Source organism: Tiliqua scincoides, chromosome 8, assembly GCF_035046505.1.
Source record: "Tiliqua scincoides isolate rTilSci1 chromosome 8, rTilSci1.hap2, whole genome shotgun sequence".
In the NCBI taxonomy this organism is placed as follows: Eukaryota; Metazoa; Chordata; class Lepidosauria; order Squamata; family Scincidae; genus Tiliqua; species Tiliqua scincoides.
Window position 1 is genome coordinate 57,132,713 of NC_089828.1, and position 22,030 is coordinate 57,154,742.

General features: G+C 49.5%; 2 protein-coding genes and 1 non-coding gene across 3 annotated transcripts; all 3 read right to left on the reverse strand.

Annotated features, from left to right (window-relative positions):
* Nucleotides 1-979: 979 nt before the first annotated feature.
* On the reverse strand, nucleotides 980-7,886 carry C1QBP (complement C1q binding protein). Its single transcript, XM_066635919.1, has 6 exons — nucleotides 7,511-7,886; nucleotides 5,752-5,902; nucleotides 4,476-4,560; nucleotides 4,151-4,246; nucleotides 2,850-2,972; nucleotides 980-1,455 (listed from the first exon to the last, which is right to left on the reverse strand). The coding sequence occupies exons 1-6, from the start codon at nucleotides 7,731-7,733 to the stop codon at nucleotides 1,306-1,308; spliced, it is 828 nt and encodes a 275-aa protein (XP_066492016.1). The 5' UTR covers nucleotides 7,734-7,886; the 3' UTR covers nucleotides 980-1,305.
* Nucleotides 1,609-1,711, reverse strand: LOC136659590 (U6 spliceosomal RNA). The gene has a single exon (XR_010794858.1). It is a non-coding gene; the product is annotated as a U6 spliceosomal RNA (small nuclear RNA).
* A 1,344-nt stretch (nucleotides 7,887-9,230) lies between the features above and the next one.
* DHX33 (DEAH-box helicase 33) lies at nucleotides 9,231-20,547 on the reverse strand. Its single transcript, XM_066635038.1, has 12 exons — nucleotides 20,250-20,547; nucleotides 19,253-19,413; nucleotides 18,906-19,133; nucleotides 18,143-18,313; nucleotides 17,135-17,320; nucleotides 16,877-16,988; nucleotides 15,951-16,110; nucleotides 15,107-15,195; nucleotides 14,720-14,847; nucleotides 13,095-13,298; nucleotides 12,209-12,295; nucleotides 9,231-11,759 (listed from the first exon to the last, which is right to left on the reverse strand). The coding sequence occupies exons 1-12, from the start codon at nucleotides 20,470-20,472 to the stop codon at nucleotides 11,451-11,453; spliced, it is 2,058 nt and encodes a 685-aa protein (XP_066491135.1). The 5' UTR covers nucleotides 20,473-20,547; the 3' UTR covers nucleotides 9,231-11,450.
* Between the last annotated feature and the right edge of the window lie 1,483 nt (nucleotides 20,548-22,030).

Here is a 22,030-nt window from a genome sequence, read left to right on the forward strand (position 1 = left end):
CACAGAGCTCAGTGTGCCATGAGAAGGAAAAACATAGAAAGTCACTGTCCTAAAGTATTTGCAACTCACAGGCAAGTGGCAGCCCAACAGTCTAGTCTACCAGCCCACGGAATCTCCATTTGCCATACGCAACTGTGAAATTTATCAGTGCCTAGAAAGTAGGGTTAGGAAAGAACCCTGCTTGAAAGCCATAGTCAGTCATTGTTGCCAACAGCAAGCAATGACATAATGATCTCAGTAAGGGCAAGGGATTTCCGGCATAGGTGGGTTAATTTCAGCTAAAAGTTAGGTAGAGTTTGGGTGTAGAGCTTGTGGATGTCACTATCAATCCCCCCCCCCCAAATCTGACTACTGAACAATGCATTTTGCCCCATTCTTGTCTTAAAAGCTAGCACAATCCAGAGGAGCAGTCAGCATCCAGGAGCTGTCACTAGTGTTCATAATACAACGGGTTCTCTTTATCTGTGGGTTCCAAACCTGTGGCTGGAAGACCCATGGAGGACCTCCTGGCTGTGAGTGGAAGCATCTTTTGGTTGCATCCAGGAGGCTTTCTGAGGCCCAGAGAGGCCATATGGCCTCTCCTGGCCACAGGACGTGACTGAAAGGCACTTCTGGTCACATCTGGATGTTCTCATGACACAAACCCACGGATTCAATTATCCATGGGTTTTGGTATCTGCAGGGGTTCTGGGAATAAATCGCCCACAGATACCTGTACTGTATCCTGTACCCCCCACAGATGGGACCTGTACTGTACTAAATGAACCAATGGACTGAGTAAAAGGCAACTTCTAATACATACTTGTCCAGCTCATATACTGTATTACATAGGTGGGATACCTTCCACGTATATTTCTGGTTCTGCCAATAAAACTAAAGATTTGCTTGACTCTGCCTTTTAACAGTTAGGAAAACGTCTCAGTACTATGAAACACACAATAAGGTGGGTGTGAAAATTAACACAGTATGCACATGCACAGAAGTGTTCAACTGGTTTTATTCTCACATCATTTATTTTCCTTCTTCATTTGTACAAAACCCCTCCCAAGAGGAGATGGTGGCTGCAACTTGACTTAAACTTAGGAACCAGACTGCGTGACAAACCTGAACTGTAGCCACCCACAAGTTATGGAATTGTTCCATTCCCCTGCACCCCTGATGATGTACATCCAGTCCTTACTTTGCAACTTTAACTCTCTTGCTCCCTGGGGTTTTTAAACACAAGAGTCCAACCTTTGATACCAGAAGCAAAGGAAAACAGAGGCTGCACGAAGAGGCAGGTTGAATGCTGCTCTCCTGACTTTCCTACTGACACTTGACAAACTGCTTAAGGTCTTCAAGGAACTGGATGTATTCTTTGTGCTCCAGTGCTGTGCTGAGGGCAATCAGCTCGTCTGCAAAGGTGTTGTCCACCCCTCTGTCAGCCAAGAAGTCCATCATGTGGTCGTACAGAGCCTGGAAAGACAATTGATTCGAATCATTTGAGAAATGTCGCAAGCATTCCACAAGGCAAGCTCAAAATATTGAACTCTGTGGCTCAAATGCTTGCAACCACAACCAAAACAAGCACAAACCTGCCTGGAAACGTTTGAACCTTTGCAACTGCTTGCAAAGTTCCTTTTTCTGTCAAAACACTGCAAACAGTGCAGGGGCCATGCTAATCTTCTCTGTATCGTTCCAACTTTTGTACATGTGCCTCCGAAGTGAGGAATCTGGCAATTTCACGTCTTGGACATCTCTAGCAACAGCAGTAGAAATTGCCACAAAAGAACAACGTTTCACACATTACAGAGGAACCTGGGTTTGCCACCAACTGTACGCTTGTCAGGAAGTAACAGTCAGGTGTGCCACCAGAGCGAGTATTTGCGGGACAAGTGTGAATTTGACAAAAATGCAAGAGTGACTAGAACTGCAACATTGCATCAACTTTTTTTTAAATTAGAGGAAATGGTTTAAAAGGTCTCCTCAATTAATTGGGCAGCACATTTTAAAATACAGGCTGTCCCCTATTCAGAATATGTGTCATACCATAGTCTTTCGAGACTGAAAGTTGCCAACCCCTGTTCAGGGGCTTGCCTGTACTACTAAAAGAGTCAAGTGGCAGTTTTCTTCATTCATTACCGTTTTATCAAACCCATCCCCCATCCCTCAAGCAGCTTTTAAAAAATAAAACTGGTATAAACAAAACCCACAATTTACAAGTTACTAAAAACATTACAGTAATCAAAAGCAACAGCTCCCAAAGAGGCACTCCTCCTCACCCAGGGGATGGAAATAACTCTTTTAGATGGTGCCTGCTGCAGCGCTGGGGTGAAGGGCCAGTCCTCACCAGCAGGAATCTCACGTGTGCTGGCACATTGTGTGCATCAAATGCATTATGCCTCCCTTCCCATGGAGGGCTTCTGATGGGCATGCATGTGAACTCTAGATTCACACAAAAATTAGGTAACGTGCAAAGAACTAAAATAACCTGATATTGCCCTAAACCAGGGGTCTCCAAACTTTTTGGCTAGAGGGCCGCATCAAATACCTGGCGTGGTGTGGAGGGCCGGGAAAAAAATTTAAATATAAAATTTAAATAAATAAGAGATGGAACTTAGATGAGTGAATAAATGGACGAATAGGCTCATTCATTCAACCTCTCTGGCCCTCAGAACACCCTCCAGACACAATCAGAGCACAGTTCTGGTCACGTTCAGTTGAGTGAGCTAGAGGCTTTCAGGGGACAAGAGGTTGGCTGCAGGCCGGAAAGAGGCTTGCTGCGGGCCGCGGTTTGGAGACCCCTGCCCTAAACCTTGCAAAAACTAGCATGTATACACAAAAGTAGCGCAGAACACCTCTGTTCTTACCCAATCAAGAGAGTCTGTGTTGAGGGTGTAGTTGTTCTCTCGCCATTCAGAGTCTCCAGGGGGCTGGAAGCTGACCTCCTGGATGGAGAAAATGTCACTGTCCTCTTCATCACCATGACCAACCTGATCAAGAAGGCAATCAAAGATTAGCCAAAAGGGGACACACACAAGGGAAGAAAAGTGCTTCTCACAGTAAAATAAAATAAAATAAAATAATAATAATAATACAGATATTTCTATACTGCCTTTCTCGGTCCTCAGATTTCTCCTTAGACTTTATTCAAGGCGGTTTCCATAGGCAGGCAAATTAAATCCCCGGAAGGAATTTTTACCATTTGAAAGGTTTCTATCTTTCAAGAAACCACAACATTCAGATGTTTCTTTCTTGATCTGGTCGCACATTCTGGCCTCCATCCTCCCACGCTCAGAGCAGATGGAATAGCTCGGCTCAGCTTGTCAGCTGCTTCAAGGTCGCACGGTGCCGGCAGCCTCGAACTGGTGACCTTCGGATGTTATCTTCAGGCAAATGGAGGCTCTACCCTCTAGACCAGACCTCTTGCCCATAGAGGATCTGTTTGCAATTAATGGCACAGGGCAAAGATTGCACAACTGCATCTATCAAACTCATACTCTGTGCTGGTGAAGAAGCAAATGTGTAGAAGATATCCTTTCGCTCAACATTCAAGTTATTAAATTTTATTATCTATCACAGACAATTTTCATTTGTAAGTTTTATGACAGCTACTTTCCACTTCAAATTTCATTTGACTGAAGATGGAATGGTGGGGGGGGGGGCAGGCACAGCCCAGCAGCTGAGTGCCTTCTTTGCATGCAAGTAGTACTAGGGCTGGGAAAGACCCTTAAGCCTGGAAGCCTGTTGACCCACTGCCAGTCAGTGTGGATAATACTAACCTAGACAGGCCCAAGACCTGACTAAGCATAAAACCGCTGTATAGGTTGCATTAAAAGATTTTTAAAAATCCTGCACATAGAAAACTAGTCTGATAGAATGAAAGCTAGGCTAGAACGCTAACATGCTAGCTGTCAACAAGCAGGGAACTGTATTACTTATTTTCCTATATTTATATCTGCATCTTTCTTCCGTGCAACTCGAGATGGTGCACATGAAGGGTCTTCAGGCAGACCCAGACTTCCTAGCTCCAGCACAGGGGTGGCCTCACAGGTTGTGCCTGCATTGTCCTCTCTTGTACACAGAAGCTGCCAAAACGTAAATGAATCAGTCGCTGACAGGCTTTGGCTCCCAGTAGATTCCAGGCAGATTCAACACAAATGGCACCCACCTCGTCATCAGGGTAGTGGCAGTCCAGCACAAGGGTCTGCTTTGTGTCATCTTTCATGACTTCCACAACAAAGTTTGGGGTGGACGTGAGCTCAGGCTGCAGAAAGAGATCAGCAAGGCTATGTCAGGCCACTCCACGTGGGCAAGTTACATTGATACAGTTTTAAAACTACACAACTTGATACAGAACAAGGCTCTACAGTACAACATTTATCCTCTGCGTCAACTGAGAACCCCCATTTATACGCAGAAAGAAACCTTTTCATTCTTTAAGCACTGTGCAAAGAACATACAGAGCTGCAGGAAAGGAGCCAGACCATTTTTACCTCTTGCTCCTCGGGTTTCTGGCCTTCTTGGGGCTCATCAAAACTTGGCGGGATGCTGTTGTTAATGTTAAAGGAAACTGTGATCCTAGAGAACAATAAAGGCAATCAGCAGAGATAAAACACACCAACCATCCCCACAACATACATACCTACTGCTCTTAATTCTGAGAAAGGATTTCAGAAGCAGTTCACAAGCAATACAAGCATACAACAATAAACCCTAAACCAGTGTTTTTCAGCTTTGGGGTTGTGACTCCAATGGGTTTGTGAAGCCTCAGTTGTGGAGACACAGGAACATTCAGGAACAAAAAAAGGTTGAACACCACTGGAATATAGCACCACTGGGTAAAGGGGGAGGTATCTGGTGTACCCCTTTAGGTACCAGGAGACTGTGTCCCAATCCTGCTCAGGTTCTTAGTAACTGTGCTAAAATAGCTTTCACTAGTGCCAGGCTTCATGGTAATTTTTTTTATTCTACCAAAAAAAAACGTTTGTTACGGTGAACAATGTTGGGAGGGTGTATGGGGGGGGGCAATGAGGGGAATGGGTGGGTAGGGTCCCAGAAGGGGGGGTGGGATTGATGGTAGATCCCCAGTCTCATACTTTAGTTACTGGGGTCGTGGCACGAAAATGGTTGAACAGCACTGCCCTAAACAGTACACACACTCAAATTTAAAACGATCAAGCACTAACAAAACAAGTTTAAGGGACAATCAAAATGCAGTTTTTGGGCCAGTCACTTTCTCTCAGCCTCACTTATCTCACAGGGTTGATGTGAGGACAAAAGGAGGGGAGCAGCTGTGTACACTGCCCTGAGCTCTTTGGAGGAATGGCAGTATAAAAATATGAATGAATGAATGAATGAATGAATGAATGAATAGTCCTTGGGAAGGGAGCGCTGTCTGGCAGGCCTTCAGAGGAAAGGAGTTCAAGCCTACTGGGCAACATTGAGACGGGCCAGCCCTGGGTGAGCACAATCGCATGGGAGAACTGGCATCTGAGATAGCCCAAGCCATAGAGCACTTGGTTTAAAGCACTTTGAATCTGGGCTCAAAGCAGGAGCCAAGAACCACAAGGCAATACTACATGAGGCTGCCCTTGAAGACAATCCGGAAGCTTCCCCAAAGACAACAGGGAACCTAGAAGACTAAGACCTCAAAATAAAAAGTTGGGTAGCAACTCAAGAGGAAATTCAAGTCTTCAAAGCACCCTGCTTGCAACTTCTGGGGTGCCCAGACACCACCTTAAACCCTCCGGACGTTTTGCACACACTTACGTTTCCCCAGCTACTTTCCGCAGCAGCTTGGCTTCGGTGCCGTGGACACTCAGCTCCCACCCTCCAGACATCTTGGGCAAGGACTGGTGCTTCTGGATCTTTTTCTCCTCTTTGATTTCATCCATCAGAAACTCCGCAAACGCTTTGTCACCTGCCGGCCCAAGAAAACAAGCAGTTAAGAACATAAGAACATAAGAACAGCCCCGCTGGATCAGGCCATAGGCCCATTTGGTCCAGCTTCCTGTATCTCACAGCGGCCCACCAAATGCCCCAGGGAGCACACCTGATAACAAGAGACCTCATCCTGGTGCCCTCCCCTACATCTGGCATTCTGACTTAACCCATTTCTAAAATCAGGAGGTTGCGCATACACATCATGGCTTGTACCCCAAAATGGATTTTTCCTCCAGAAACTTGTCCAATCCCCTTTTAAAGGCGTCTAGGCTAGACGCCAGCACCACATCCTATGGCAAGGAGTTCCACAGACCGACCACGCGCTGAGTAAAGAAATATTTTCTTTTGTCTGTTCTAACCCGCCCAACACTCAATTTGAGTGGATGTCCCCTGGTTCTGGTATAATGTGAGAGTGTAAAGAGCATCTCCCTATCCACTCTGTCCATCCCCTGCATAATTTTGTATGTCTCAATCATGTCCCCCCTGTTATTCTGTGTCACAACCAAACAAAGCGCAGTCGCTCCAGCTGCATTTGGAACAAGCTGCTTTGAGAAGGCCCATTATTGGGTTGTCACCAGTGGCACCCCTCAAGAGGAGGCATTCCACAGGTTGACCTCTAGGGATGGTTGACCTTGTAGGGCCAGATGCCCTTTCAGATCCATTAATCTAGGAAGAGCACTGCTGTCCCTCCAGAGGGCATACAGTCAGAATCAGATCCCACAGACTTCCTCCAGAGCCAGCATGCCTAGCAGTTGGAGCCTATGCCCCAACTCTTAAAGCAACAACCTCCAAATTCAATAGCTCCTGCTCTTGGGTAAGTACAAGTGAGATCATAGCAGTGGTGTAGCTGGGGGGGGGGAAGTACTAATTTTTACAGGGATCCTCCCCATATTGTTCAAGCAGACCTTCCCCTTGAGCCATGGGGGGGGGGGGAATGGAGGCACCCGCCTTCCTGCCTCCGTTTTGCTCCCATTGCCTGGAATGGCTCTGAAGGGGATAGGCAGCTTGTGTGCAGCAGTAAGGCTTCCTACCACACTTGGCACTTTGCCCCCCCCGGCTACGCCACTGCTTGCTGGTGGAGCGACTGCCTTGCAGACAGAAGGCTGCAATAAGATGGGGGGGGGCAGCCACTGTTGGTTGGAACAGGACGGTTCTGGGGTTCCTGTTCCCAGGAAGGAAGGCTCCCTGCCAAGCTGAGCGCTTTGCCCCCCCCGGCTACGCCACTGCTTGGTGGTGGAGCACCTGCTTTGCAGACAGCTCTGGCTGCAATACGATCTGGGGGGGGGAGCCACTGTTGGTTGGAACAGGGCAGTGCTGGGGTTCAGCAGGAGCTGTGCGGGTGGTGGGGAGGCTCCCTGCCAAGCTGCGCGCCTTGCCCCCCCCGGCTACGCCACTGCTTGCTGGTGGAGCGCCTGCTCCGCAGCTCAGGCTGCGATGGGGGCCGGTGCGGGGCTCAGCGGGGGCTGGGAGCCTCGCACGTGGCGGGGGCTCCCTGCCTGCCCAGCGCTCCGCCCCCGGAGCCCGACCTCCCCAGCAGGCGCGCCTCGACCGCGGCGGCGGCGGGTGCCCTGCAGGGCGCGCTCACCCTCGGTGTGGAGGCGGCCGCAGCGGCAGGAGAGCGGGGCCGGGGCCGGGGCCGGGGCGCGGCGCAGGAGGCCTGCGGGCCCGGGCGCCTGCCCTCCGCCGAGGAGCCAGAGCGAGCGGGCGGAGGCGGGGGGCGCCGCCAGCGGCCGGGGCTGCAGCGCGCGCGCCTGGAGAGGGCGCCGCAGGGCGGCCGTGGCGCAGCGGAGGGCGCGGGCGAGCAGCATCCTGCGAGCGGCCGGGAGGAAGGACGGGCGGGCACGTGGGGAGGAGGCTACGCAGCCCGGAAGGCGAGAGGAGGGGCGCCCGCGCCGGAAGGAGGGGGAGCAGCCCCCGCGCCCCTCCCCTCCGAGGCGCGTGCGCCCCGGGACGCCCTGCGGCTCCAGGCTGGCTGCTAGGAGGCAGCCCTGAGCATGCGCAGCCCGGCCCCCCCCGGGAGCGGAGTGCCCCGCGCTGCTCTGCCACGTGGCTTCAAAGGAGATGCCGGCATCCGAGTGCCTCCATCACCCCCCACGCGTGGGCAGGGGGACCACGTGGCAGCGCCACTAAGGGGCACCGGCACCCCCCAAAACAATGCGGGGCACGAGCGGGATCGTAGAAAGCCTCCTGCCCCCGTGGCGGGTGCTGAGCCCAGCCATTTTCAACCACTGTGCCGCGAGCGGCCCACAGGTGCGCCACTGGGATGTGGGGAGACGTGAGCCCCGGTGGCAGCAGGCTGCGCCTTGCTGGTTGTCAGCAACCAGGTGGGGGCCTTGTCAGCGTGCCACGAGGTGAAGAAGGTTGAAAAGCACTGGCTTAGACACCAGATTCCTTATGAGATTGGAGAATCACGCTGAACATTTGCGGCGCCTCAACCAGTTGGGCGCGCCTTACAAAGATCATTGCCTGCCTTTTGAAGCCCATGACCAGGCCATTTATTTACAGTTACAACAGAGACATCTGAAATAGCATCATTTGCAAACATTCCTCCAGCATCGGGCACAATTTTGAAATGGGCTGCTAAGGGGATGCCAGTGACAAAAGGCAACCGGGAACCGCTGCCTTCAAGGCGTGATGGGGACAGTGGGGCGCAAGCCCAGAATGGTGACTAACCCGCACTATCAAGTTCCCAGAGTCTTAGCATTGGACAGGGCAGACAGGAACATCCACGGATCGCTGCTGCTTGCACAAGGCAAGATCCATGTACTTGCCTTTCATAAGATTTCATCCTTAATGCAAGAGAGAGGGAGGGCCCATTTGTTCCTTTGTTGTGCAACTGCCTCTTCTATCTAGTCAAACAGTATAGATATACAGCACCACAGCTGACCTTCCTTCTCACACACCCCCCATTTTTCCCCTCCACATGTCACAAGGACTCCACCTGCATGCCTTAAAAAGGCTTGAGTGAGAAATCACGGACACAGAGGAGGAAAGAGAGTTGAGGAGAAGAGGCATGGACCTGCAGCAGGCTGCACACAGCTCCAAGCCAAGGGGTAGGCTGAAGAAGGCCTCCCAAAAAACATGAACCCACCCATGCACTTGAAATATAGGAACACACCAGCTCCATCCAAAACAGCAAGGGACAGGTCTAGGAAGTTTTCCACCACAAAAGAGGCGCCTGAGGGGGACATAATTGAGATACAAAATTATGCAGGGGATGGACAGAGTGGATAGAGAGATGCTCTTTACCCTCTCACACAACACCAGAACCAGGAGACATCCACTAAAATTGAGTGTTGGCAGGGTTAGGACAAAAGAAAATATTTCTTTATTGGTCTGTTGGTCTGTGGAACTCCTTGCCAACAGCATGTGGTGATGGCATCTGGCCTAGATGCCTTTAAAAAGGGATTGGACCAGTTTTTGGAGAAAAAATCAATTACGGGTTACAAGCCATGATGTGTATGTGCCACCTCCTGATTCTAGAAATGGGCTTATGTCACAATGCCAGATGCAAGGGAGGGCACCAGGATGCAGGGCTCTTGCTGTCTTGTGTGCTCCCCAAGGCATTTGGTGGGCCACTGAGATACAGGAAGCTGGACTAGATGGCCAGATGGCCTGATCCAGTAGGGCTGTTCTTATGTTCTTAGCCTCACTACCATCAGCACAGAGTGCTTCTACTTAGACTGATTCTCCCTCAGAACAATTCAGTAGTAGAAACCAAATCCGCTGAGGCTGAAACTACGGAAAGGTTCATATTACATACAAAAAGCGTGCTTCGGAAATATATGCAGTAGAAAGGAAATGAAAGGATAAAATAAAAATGGACACATTACTCTCTTGCTTACTCATTGCTGAGAGGAGGGCACACCTCATGGCTACATAAGGCAGCTGTGCTTTCTTTCACTAGTTAATTGGCCATACTTCTTGATTTTTTGACCACGGGTCTAGCACAACCTAAAGCTCAAGAATGGGGGGGGGGGGGGATTTAAAAAATTGTAAAAACTTCTATCTGTGATTGACAACAGAGATCTAAATGATACAACTGTGATTACTCCCCCACCCACCCCACCTGCTTCTTTTCAGCACCAGACAATATGGTAGGTTCTGCTTCTTTCCAGGGTAAAACGTGAGGGTTTCTTTTTCACACAGTGCTGAGGCGGTGGTGGACATTCAATGTTTTTGTTCAAATTGTTTTGTTCTGTTAAACCTAATCCATTTATTAAGTACCTTCTCCCCCTTCTCTAGGCCCAATCAGAAGTTGGGTGGGCAGATGCTGACTGGGGCACCCCTTCTTCTCTGAAGCTACCATATCCATCTCCCTGGCCCAAACTGAGCAAAGTACAGTGGTGCCTCGCCTAACGAAATTAATCCGTTCCACGAGTCCTTTCGTTATGCGAGTTTTCCGTTTTGCGAAGCGCCTTTTCCCATAGGAATGCATTGAAATTTAATTAATGCGTTCCTATGGGCAAGAAAAGTCAGAACAAAGTCAAATTTGGTTTACAAAGTGTTTATTAAGTGCTCTTTAAAGGCATACATACTGTACAGAGGATTTCAAAAACGGGGGGGGGGGTTTGCTAAGTGGGGAGCTTGAAGGCTGTAATCCTGTGCACACTTTCCTGGGAGTAAGCACAATGGGACTTACTTCTGAGGAGACACGCACAGGATTGTGCTCTAAGCTGGGGAGGACACAGCAGCTGCACTCAATTGCTTGCTTTTGCCGTGATCATGGGGGGAAACATGAAGGAAATGGGGCAGTGAGAGGGTGAATGAGCGATGGGGGGATGCTGAGTGGGGAGTTTGAAGGCTGTAATCCTGTGCACACTTTCCTGGGAGCAAGGTGACATGAAGATCCTCCCCTTACTAGGTTGGATGGGATCATAAAGGGACATGAAGATCCCCCCCTTAAGACAAAACAGGACAATAAAAAAAAATTCGTTATGCGAAGCATAAGTCATAAAAATTCGTTTTGCGAGTTACCAAACTTCGCACACCGCTTTCGTTCTGCGGGTTTTTCGCTGCGCGGGGCATTCGTTATGCGAGGTACCACTGTACTTGAAATGTTTCTCTGTTTGCAACCCTGTCCAAGGATATTCTCCTCCACACTGAGGTGATGCATCCTGCAAAGGACAAGGCAAGCAATGGGACCAAAACGACTTCCCAAACACCAGCTGCATTAACTCGTTCTGTGCTGAGCACTTTGAGTGATACACAGGCTTGGAAGCACAATCGGAAACACTGTTTTTGGAGAGGGTTCCATGGCTCTCTGCAATGCCCCCAACTGGTTCCCATGGCTCCCCGGGGAGCCATGATGTACAAATTGGAAAGCACTGCTGTACAGGAAGCATTTTGGAAGGGAGCATGTGCCACACTTGGCAATGCAGAACTTGCTGAGTTCCAGCTGCTGGAGCAGCTCATCTGTTGTTCATGTAAAGCCAACTGGCACATCCAAAGTCCCTTGTTCCATTCACAAGATCCTAGTTTCCAATCCTCTTAAGCAGTCCATTTCCATGCCCACACCCCAAAGGTCAGTTCTTGGCTGCTCTGAGCTTCCGGCGGAAGTACTCGGGGGCTGCATCGTACAACCAGTCGGCATCCACCACGCATAGGTCCCTCATGTAGCACTTGTTGGTGTGGAGCAATTCATTGTATGTGACACAGGCTGGCTTGCAGTGGAAGAGAACTGAGGAGGGATGGATGGCCACTGGCTGGTGCGTGTCAGTTGTGGCGTAGCTGCCGTCTGGCTGCAGCTCAGCAGTGTTCATGAAAAGGCTGTAGGCAAGACAGCGACGGATATTTCCAGTGTCTGATCGGGAGGACTCTAGTGGTATTGAAAACTGCAAAAGGAAAAAAAAGGCATATAGGAACAGGGGCTTATGGGCCACTGCTCGGCTCATTCAGACACTCCACCGCAGTGGGCACATTTCATTCTCTGTGAAATAAGTGTACCTTTAATCAGTCGCTATACGACTACAGAGACAAACAACCCATAATTACCTATTTTTACCAGCACAAGTTTATAGCCTGCAAATCTAGACAGCATCTGTGTCTAGCACTCTGCACTTATACAGTCAGACCTTTGGTCCACCTAGCTCAGTACTGAGTGGCAGCAGCGCTCCAAGGTCCTAGGCAGAGAAGAGTCTTTCCCAGCCCTACCTGGAGATGCTGCTCAGGCCTGAACCTGGGACCTTCTACAAACAAAGCAGGTGCTCTGCCACTGAACTATGACCTTTCCTCAATGTCAGGTGCAGTTCTACCAAGAGCCAAGATGAAAAAAGTCAGTTACCTTGATGCAAATGTCCCTGAGTTGAGCTCTGATATCAGAGACCAGCATCATATTCCTACTGTTCACAAAGTTTTCTTTACACCATTCCTGAAACAAGGAGAGAGAATGTCACTGCAAAAACGAGGAGTTAGAAATCCTTGCCTATCTATTTCAGGTCATCCAAGAATCTACCAGTACATACCAGTATTTCTCTTGCTCACACACAATCATACTGCAGCAAAAGCCATACAGAAAATATTTGTAATTACTGTGTTTCCTACAACAGCAAACTCAGCTCTTGCATGCCGACAAGACTGTAGCCAAAGTGTAGCCAAATCTACAAGGAAGATTAAGGTTTCTGGGTGCTCACTGAGCTCCAGGGGTTTGAAATGTGTTCTCTCTCTCTCTCTCTCTCTCTCACACACACACACACACACACACACTGGCTGTTTGGTTTTTTAAATACTATATGCATGTATGTATAATGTTATGTTTGTTTGTATTTGTGTTTACAGTTATATTTATCTGTGTATTGCTTAGGTTTCTATTCACGGTATGGTATCTGTTCAGAGACCTTATTTACCAAATATTTATGCCAAATAAAGGTTGAATGAACGAGCAAAATGAGCCCCAAAATGCTTTGCTTCCTGGGAAGCCTAAAAGTTTGTGATGATCCAGGGCACACTTCCTCTGAAGCAAGCCCCTTTGAGTCGTGAGACCCAGCATTTGGTGGGCTGCTGCGAGATACAGGAAACTGGACTAGATGGGCCTATTGCCTGATTTAGTGGGCTGTTCTTATGTTAACAAAAACATATGCATACTGCAATATTGTATTGCAGAAGTTCTCCTGTTGCTACAAAAATGGCATCTTGGGAGACCCAGGTTGAGACGTGCCTGAAGCACTTACCCGATTGCCACTGATGTTTTTGAACGCTCGGTAGACATTGAGCAATGTGATGTGATCCCCTTCGCTGGAGATGAATTTCTTCCGCACAGCCTGCACTTCGTCCCGCCGGGAAGGGGGGTTGTGAAGGACGCTGTCCACAGAGAGCAGCGAGACGATGGTCAGGATCTCCTCCGTGCAGTGGAACTTGGGGGCCATCAGGATGGTCTGCAGAAGGCATGCAGGAAGAAGACTGTGGCTGCTTTGATACCAAGTTTGAAACTGTGCATTTTAACACCAAGTTCTTATGCCAATATGATCCAAAGTCTAATTCAATACATTGGTGTGTATTGAATCCAGGGAATGAGAGTGGCAAAAGAAGAATAGGCAGGTAACGGGGGGTTTGATTTAGGGTTCTGTGTCAGGGGCTGAGAAATCTTGGGCTAGCCCTTGAGGTTTCCTTTCCTCCTGTCGTTAGGAGGACAATATACCTGAGTGTGGACTGTACCATTTCACACTGCAGGTGAGGACGGTGTGTGTCACTTTTCTGTTACACTGTTTCCCTACAAGGTCACAGAACACTCAGCTGCATCCTGCTTAAGCAGCACCTCTCACTCCTGGGGATTCTGTGGCTACAATGAATGAGTGTGCCAGGGGCACAAATTTCCTTCTGTTGTTGTTGTGCTAGCAAAGTTGTTCCTGGAACTGCAGATCAACAACCTTCCCTTTAGGGGATTGAGGTAAAAGGAAACTGACAAGTAGACCATCATGAGTGTGAAACAGAGGAATGGGAATGCACAGCTGCCAAAAGCCATTTTGAAATCAGCAAATCCAAGTGCCCCCTGCCCTCCCCTAATTAACACAGGCCACATTCCAGCATGAAGTTCTCTGGAGGCAGAGGACAGAGGCAGATTTTGTGTTTCTTTCAGTTACCCATAATTGGGTGGAAGTTACAGCTGGATATGGGAACAAGGGATGGGGTTTCAGGGAAAGGCAGGGTTTGAAGGATTGGAAGGAAGAAAGAAGGGTGGATGGAATCTGGGGTGCAGTTCCAGGCATGTGGGGCAGTAGGGAAAAAGGACAAAGTCATTTGAAGGACCTTTTGGATGCAGGGCAGTGGAGCTGAATGAATTAAGGGCAAGAACATATAACATATCTATTTTCCTCTTGTGTGTGTTGCATTCACCTAATCAGGACTAGCCCAGGAGAATGATCTTTCCGCACCCACCCCCACCTAGGGCCAAAAATTAACTTCCTGGGAGCCCAATCCTATGCATGTCTACTCAGAAGAAAGTCCCATTAGAATCAATGAGGCTTATTCCTAGGAAAATGTGGATAGGATTGGGCTGTGAGTTAGCTGATGAACCCCACCTCATGGGTGGCTGGGGGGGAACACCCAGGTAGACAAAGGTGGCCTGTCCTGAGCAAGTAAGCCACTATGTGGGATCTGGGGCCAAATGATGGGGTAGAAATGGTTGACAGTGTTGCAGAATGACACCCCCTTTCGTTCATCAGAAGATGAATGCACTAACACCTCTGCTTTCCTTCCATGTTGTTCTGGGAGAGAAAAAAAAGAGGAGAAGAAGAAGAAAAAAGGACCTGCCTGTTGCATTTATGAAGCAAAAAAGATCTATCCCATAATATCTTACTTTAGAAAATTTGGGCTCCAGGGGAAACGCTGCCATCTTCCTTCCCAGTGGGGTAAGAAGGAGCTGGTCATCTTTCCTGTCAACAGCACCCAGGAGAGCCAGTTGCTCTATGGCTGCATGCAGGGCCTCTATCAAGACAAACACACACATTCTGAAGCTCCTGCTGCTCCTGTTTCCCAAAAGGACATGCACCAAGTGCTCAGTTAGCACATCGCAGATAAGACTGTGCAACCGCCAGTCACTGCTGCTGGGAACGGTCATAGTTTAAACCACATTTGCAGCTTTCTGTGCTTGGGTTTCCCCAACTAACATCCCTCACTGTGGCCAGAATTTATTGCCAATGCAAATATTTCCAACCTGACCCCAAGCAGTCACTCACTCACTCACCTAGAGATGGTTTGGACATAAAGTCAAAGGTGAGCACATTGGGGATCCTCAGAGCCAGGAGATGGAGCATCACACTGGCCAGGTTAGACCTGTAGAGGAAGGAAAATTCAAAGAATCAATGGAAAAAGAGGAGAGCATGCCGGGCTGCCAGCCCACTCCTGTCTTGCGAAGTCTGAGATATAGTATCAGAGGGCACTTCTTTCATGATCTCTGCTGCCTTTTAAAGTTCAAATGATGATGGCCCTCAAACTGTGAGGTGAAATTGGGGTGGTGTAACAGCTGACAACCATCTTCCTAGCCTGGCAACCTGCCTCAGAAGCTCCTCTGGAGATGCGCTTCCAGAGGCGGGTGGGTGGCCCCTCAGACCACAGGGACAGACATTTGCTTGTATCCATGGTTTCAGCTATCCGCAGGGGGTTCCAGAACGGAACCCCCGCAGGTAAGGGGGCATGCCTGTACCAAGGTCTTTACAGTGGTGGCCCCAACCATGCAAAACTTCCTCATCATCCATCTGCAAATTGTTAGAAAGCAACGTCAGGCTTTCCTGCAAAGTGAGAATCTAGTTTTCAGTCTGCTCTCTTAACTTCCTCTGCTTTTTATTATTTTTAAAAAGTTAAAGAAAATTACTACTGCATGGATTTATTTGGTGCCATCACTGCACATGGCTCTTAGAAGTATGCAGAAAGACAGTCCTGCTGCAGAAGATTTATGTCATTTGACAGCAGGGAGAATAAAGAGCGACCAAAGCTCTCTAATTCCTTCAAGGACTGATGCTGTGCCTGCAAAGAACTGCAGGTATGAAGGCAAGACACGGACATTTCTCAAAGAGGGCAGGCAGCCTCACCTTTGTATCTCTGGCACCATCATCTTCTCAAACTTCTCAAACTCATCTTCTGTGTAGAGGCGGTAGCACAGCCCGCTGTCCTCTCGCCCGGCCCGGCCTGCCCGCTGCCACGCCTGGGCCTTCGACACCCGCTGGATGGCCAGCACTTCCAGACCGCTTTCTAAAAAGCACAGACGGCAGACATCAGTTATCAAACTGTGATTCTGGTTTGAAAAGGCATTCACGGGAGACCAGCAGCTGCCGCAGAGATGATACAGCCTCCTGGTATCTAACTAGTCGTGGCTCCTTAAGGAAACTCTATAGTTTTCCAACACTGTGAAGCTCAATTCATTTGTACTCTGGGCAATCTACCCACACAGCAAAATCAAGCGGTAGAGTTGTGAGGTGGTAGACTAACCTGTACCGCTTCCTAATGCAGGTGGGGGAACCTATTTTCAATGCTTTCCTTCTTAAAAACAAAACAAAAAACCTCCTTCCAAGCAGAAATATCTGTACAAAAGGGATTCAGCTAGAATATGTTTTCCCAAATGTGCTAACTTTTTTTTTTTTTACTTGTAGAGATTAAACACAAACAAGCCCTGAGGGAGTATTCAAAATAGGCACTTCTGCCTGAAGTGGTACAGTGCATGCTGCCACTTCATTCACCACCACATCAGGTACCTTCCCCAATAGGACCATGGGTAAGGAAAAGAGGGGTCTACTCAGTCTCCTGAAGATCAAAAGCCTGAGAATTGAGTGAGGATCTTACTGGAAGCAGTCACAGCTGCATGAATAATCCTTGGCGTCTCCAAATGAAAAGAACCTAGGAGAGCAGATTCGAGAAAGACCCTGTAGAGGCGCTGCTACCAGTGGGAAGAGACCATACTGTGACCAGGCAGACAAATGATCTGGCCCAGAAGAAGGAAGTCTCCTCTAAGAATACATACCAGGGTTGTATTTCTTTGCTTTCACCATGCCGGTGTCCACGACGTATTTTATGCCTGCAATGGTGATTGAGGTCTCAGCAATGTTGGTTGAGAGAATCACTTTGCGATAGCCCTGGGAGAAGAGGAGTGATGTGTTGACGGTGAATGAGGCCCTTGGCTGTCTGTTGGTATCATAAGGCCAACTGTTCACCTCGGGCACTTGAGCAGGTGAAAAAGCCTGAACTGTGGGAAGCAAGAGACACTCCTGCTGCATCGTACCTTGGGCGCAGCCTGGAAGACGCGGAGCTGCTGTGAGTAGGGCAAGGAAGCGTAGAGAGGCATCACCACCATCTGAGGGCAGCCATCGGGAAGATGCTTTGCAATGTCTCGACACGTTTTGGTCATGGCTTCGATCTCTTCCTGACCCGTCAGAAACACCAGGATGTCCTGAGAATAAGGCGCTTCCTTTAAAGAAATACATAAAAGAAGCATGAATTTTATACCTGGAGGATTCCGCCAGTTTAGCAGCAACTGCTCCACATTGCTCGTTGTTACCTTCTGGGCCTCCTGACTGGTTACCACCTGTTGAGAGAGTGGAAAAATCAAAGAAACAGTGGGGAACAGCATTGATATTGCACACCTAGGAAGCAGGAAAAGGGTGAGAGAAGCAGGGAGACATTCTAGGAAAGAGAACTTTGTGTGGTGGAATGGCAGTTGGGGGAAAAAACCAGATGGAGTGTTGGAAGAGAAAGTGGGAGGGAGAGTGGGAGGGAGGGAGGGGCTCTAAGGAACACTGGTGATATTTGGGTATGAGCTAAGGTACACAAGAAGACTGTTTGGAAAGCCCCATCAAGGAGCAAACCTCCTAGAGAAGAAACTTATATATTTAATTTTAACCCTTTGCAAGCTTGGTTCATTGTTGTAAAGTTCTTTAGAAGCAATCCTAATGTGTCAGTGTGAATTGATGGGGACCAAGCACTAACCTGACAAGTCCAGTTGCTAAAGAAATTGGCCACAGAAATGTTACCAAGCAAAAAACGGCATTCAGAATCTATTTTGCATCACACTACCTGCCGCACTTCAGACAGACAGACTCAGAGGAAGAACATTTGATGATGAACAGGTGTTCTGGGCCAGTCCATGCACTGGCAGCATGTGGGCCAAAATTCAGCTTTCTAGATGTTGGGGAACCAGCACGTTACCCATGCTGACACCCTTGTCAATGACTGAGATCCAAGCATGTTCACAGATTATCTCCGCATCTGTTTCAAAAACAAGCTGTGATACCTGATGGATCTGGAAGACTGTCACCAGCGCTGTTTGGAGGTAATCACTCTGAGGTTGTTTGGTGTAGAAGATCTGGATGGGATGTTGCCGACCTTCTAGGTAGAGGACAGGAGCTCCATTGAAGTACTGGGAAAACTGATCTACATCCATGGTAGCCGACATAATGATCACCTGTAAAAATCCTGGTTATGAGAACTTGATTGGAACTGTGTACAAGATAGGCCAGTGTTTGGCAGTCGCATAACACGATGCTCAAGTAACTTAGATGAAGTATGTTCAAGGAAGGTTAAAAAAAAGTCTAGACAAAAGATATCACAGCAGATACCAGTTCCCAGTCAGGGTGGCTTCTAATACATCTAGCTGGGAAGCATATGGCTGTGTGACTTGCAGTAAAGCAAAAGCGTGGCATAGACTAATCAGCCTTCATGAGGTCTGTGGGCAGTGTCTGAGACTTGAGATAAGAAGGTCAGAAAAGACTGGCAAAACAAAAAAGCATGAGCATGTATGTTATTCTGTCCCTCGCCTAGAAACAGAAAAAGTAGGAGATGCTGGAGATGTGAGAGGAAGAAAACACAAATTTCTCTGCTAGATTTTTCCTATTCTCCCCCCCCCCCAGGTCTTCACCCTTCGATTCAGAGGGCACACATCCAACAATTCTTGAGTTACAGAATGCACAGCTCTGGCTGTCTTGAGCCACTTCCCTTGTAAAATGTACAGTTTCTAAGCTGCCCCCCGTGTGCTACCCCTATTTTACAGCACCTACCTTAAGCGGCGATTTCCCCAAGTCCTTCCGCTTCTTTTGCGCTGCTTTCACCACCCCAAAGAGCACATCTGTGTGGATTGTCCGTTCGTGTGCTTCGTCCAAGATGATGACGCTGTACTTGTGCATGAGGGGGTCCCCGATGGCTTCTCGGAGCAGCATCCCATCTGTCAGGAATTTGATTTTTGTCTCGTCCGAAGTGAGGTCCTCAAAGCGCACTGTGTAGCCAACCTGAGGAATAGCCAAATAAATTCTCTCTCTTTTTTTTAAGGACACAGTCCTAGAAAGATTTCAGGGACCCAGGTTATGACTGCATTGGGCATGTTTAGCCCAGCCAAACGGAGACATACCAGTTTTCCGAGTTCCGTTTTCTTCTCATCTGCAACTCGAGTAGCCAAAGATATTGCAGCTACACGGCGAGGCTGGGTCACAGCGACAATGCCCTGGCGCCCGATCCCTCCTTCATAGAGGTACTGGGGGATCTGAGTGGTCTTGCCAGAGCCTGTTTCCCCTGCAGAACATTAAGCAAACAGCATTAAGGGTCAGTGTTTCTAGCATGTACAAAAGTCAGATTAAATGTGGGTGAACGCAGGTCTTGCACTTCAGGTGGAAGGAAAAAGAGGGGAGAGGGCGTACTGTAGGTGTCTCTCCTATGCGGACAAAAGAAGTTCTCCCAGCCCAGTTTTAGCAGCGGGACCCACTTTTTAGAATGACAAACTGTTGGGGGGAACCGCCTGGAAGTGATGTCATGGCCGGAAGTGACACTTACCTGGGAGTAAGCCCCACTGACTAGCATTGTTAATATGCTATACATATATATATTAATATGCTATATATATTATAAAATATTGGCTTGTGACCCACCTATTGGGTCCAGACCCACAGTTAGAGAAACACTGCTATACACAGCAGCTTGTTAAGAGCACACTCCAAATGCAGCCACATACCATGGGAGCATCAAGTCTAATAGATTAAAGTTAAAACACACATTGAAACGAGTGAGGACCCAACTGAAAAGGGGTCATGACCCACCTGGTGGGTCACCACCCACACAGTGAGAAACACAGTTCCAGCCCATTCTATTGGGAGGAGCTATTATGAGCCACGCCCAGAGTCAAGTTTGGAGGAGGGACATCTATGAGAGGCTCCACCCCTCTCCTGGCAGAAGGGGTGGGGCCTCGCAGCCAACTGACAGGGAGGGCGGGGCCAAGACATCCCGCGCGCCCCGCCCCTTCGCCGCAGTGAAAGGGGAGGAGCTGTCATGGCCAACTCCGCCTCGAGACCAAAGGGAAGCCCCGCCCCCTCCCGTTGCCCGGGAACCCGCGAGGGGGGGCAGCTTCTCCCCACCGATGAGGACGGCGCAGTCGAGGCCGCGCAGCTGCCCGAGCAGCGCCCCCCGCGCCTGGAAGATGGGCAGGCTCCGGCGCTGGCTCTCGACCCCGCCGGCCGAGGAGGAGGACGGGGGCGGGCGCCTAGCCGGGGCCGCGGGCAGCATGGCCCTGCGCGGGCCCGTCGCCAGCTTCGGCTTCTTCGGCGGGGGCAGCGGCACCTCGCCGCCCCCTTGAGGCATCCTCCGTCCCACCGCGCCCGCAGAGACCGGCCCTCAGCAACGTCGCCGCCGGCAGCGTCAGGCAACATGCTTCGCTGGGCTCCGCCCCTCAGAGCTCGCGGACTACATCTCCCGTCATGTCCCGCGGACTGCTGCTAATTGTAGTTTTTTGACCGCTTTCACCACTCGTGCGCATGCGCAATGGAGAGTGAGTAGAACGCCTCCCGTCGCGCCCCGCGCCTCTCGCGTCCTACTGGGAATTGTAGTTATTTAGGCTGCTTTCCTCATTCCTTGTGCGCATGCGCGTTGGAGAACCCTGGTCCTTGAAAGGAGGGTACCCATCCATCCTTGGCAGGTTGCTGGAAGAATCCCCAATGCCCTTGATGGGCAACTCATTAAATCATGTCCCTAATGAGAATGATTGGCAGCCCGATCCTATGCATGTCTACTCAGAAGTAAGCCCCATTGACTATAATCAGGTCTGACCTGGACTTCGCATCGGTAAAGCAGCTACCACGTTTTCCAGACTCACAAAGAGAGTCTGGTCCAACAAGAAGCTGACAGAATATACCAAGATTCAGGTCTACAGAGCTTGCGTCCTGAGTACACTTCTGTACTGCAGCGAGTCATGGACTCTTCGCTCACAACAGGAGAGGAAGCTGAATGCTTTCCACATGCGCTGCCTCCGACGCATTCTTGGCATCACCTGGCAGAACAAAGTTCCAAACAACACAGTCCTGGAATGAGCTGGAATCCCTAGCATGTGTTCACTGCTGAAACAGAGACGCCTGCGTTGGCTCGGTCATGTCGTGAGAATGGATGATGGCCGGATCCCAAAGGATCTCCTCTATGGAGAACTCGTGCAAGGAAAGTGCCCTACAGGTAGACCACAGCTGCGATACAAGGACATCTGCAAGAGGGACCTGAAGGTCTTAGGGATGGACCTTCTCGTCTAGACAGATGGACTAGTCTAGGGATGGACTTCTCGTCTAGACAGGCTAGTAGACAGTGCTGGGGGAGAGGTAGCGGCTGTGGTGCATGTCGGCACCAACGACGTGGGCAAGTGTAGCTGGGAGGTCCTGGAGGCCAAATTTAGGCTTTTAGGCAGGAAGCTGAAAGCCAGGACCTCAAAGGTAGCGTTCTCTGAAGTGCTACCTGTTCCACGCGCAGGGCCAGCTAGGCAGGCGGAGATCAGGGGTCTCAATGCGTGGATGAGACGGTGGTGTAGGGAGGAGGGGTTTAGATTCGTTAGGCACTGGGGAACGTTTTGGGACAAGCGGGGCCTGTACAAGAGGGACGGGCTCCATTTGAACCAGAATGGAACCAGACTGCTGGCGCATAACATTAAAAAGGTGGCAGAGCAGCTTTTAAACTGATCCCTGGGGGAAGGCCGACAGGAGCCGAGGGGCATCCAGTTCGGGACTCCTCATCCCTATGGGATGAGGATGGGGAGGTTAGAGAACAACAAGACAAAGGCAGGGTAGGAGAAGAAATTGGGAAAGGTAGGGTGATGGGATGTGATAGACGGTTTGGCACAATGAGAGGATGCGGGGACAAAGGAGCGAATAAGCAGCCCATC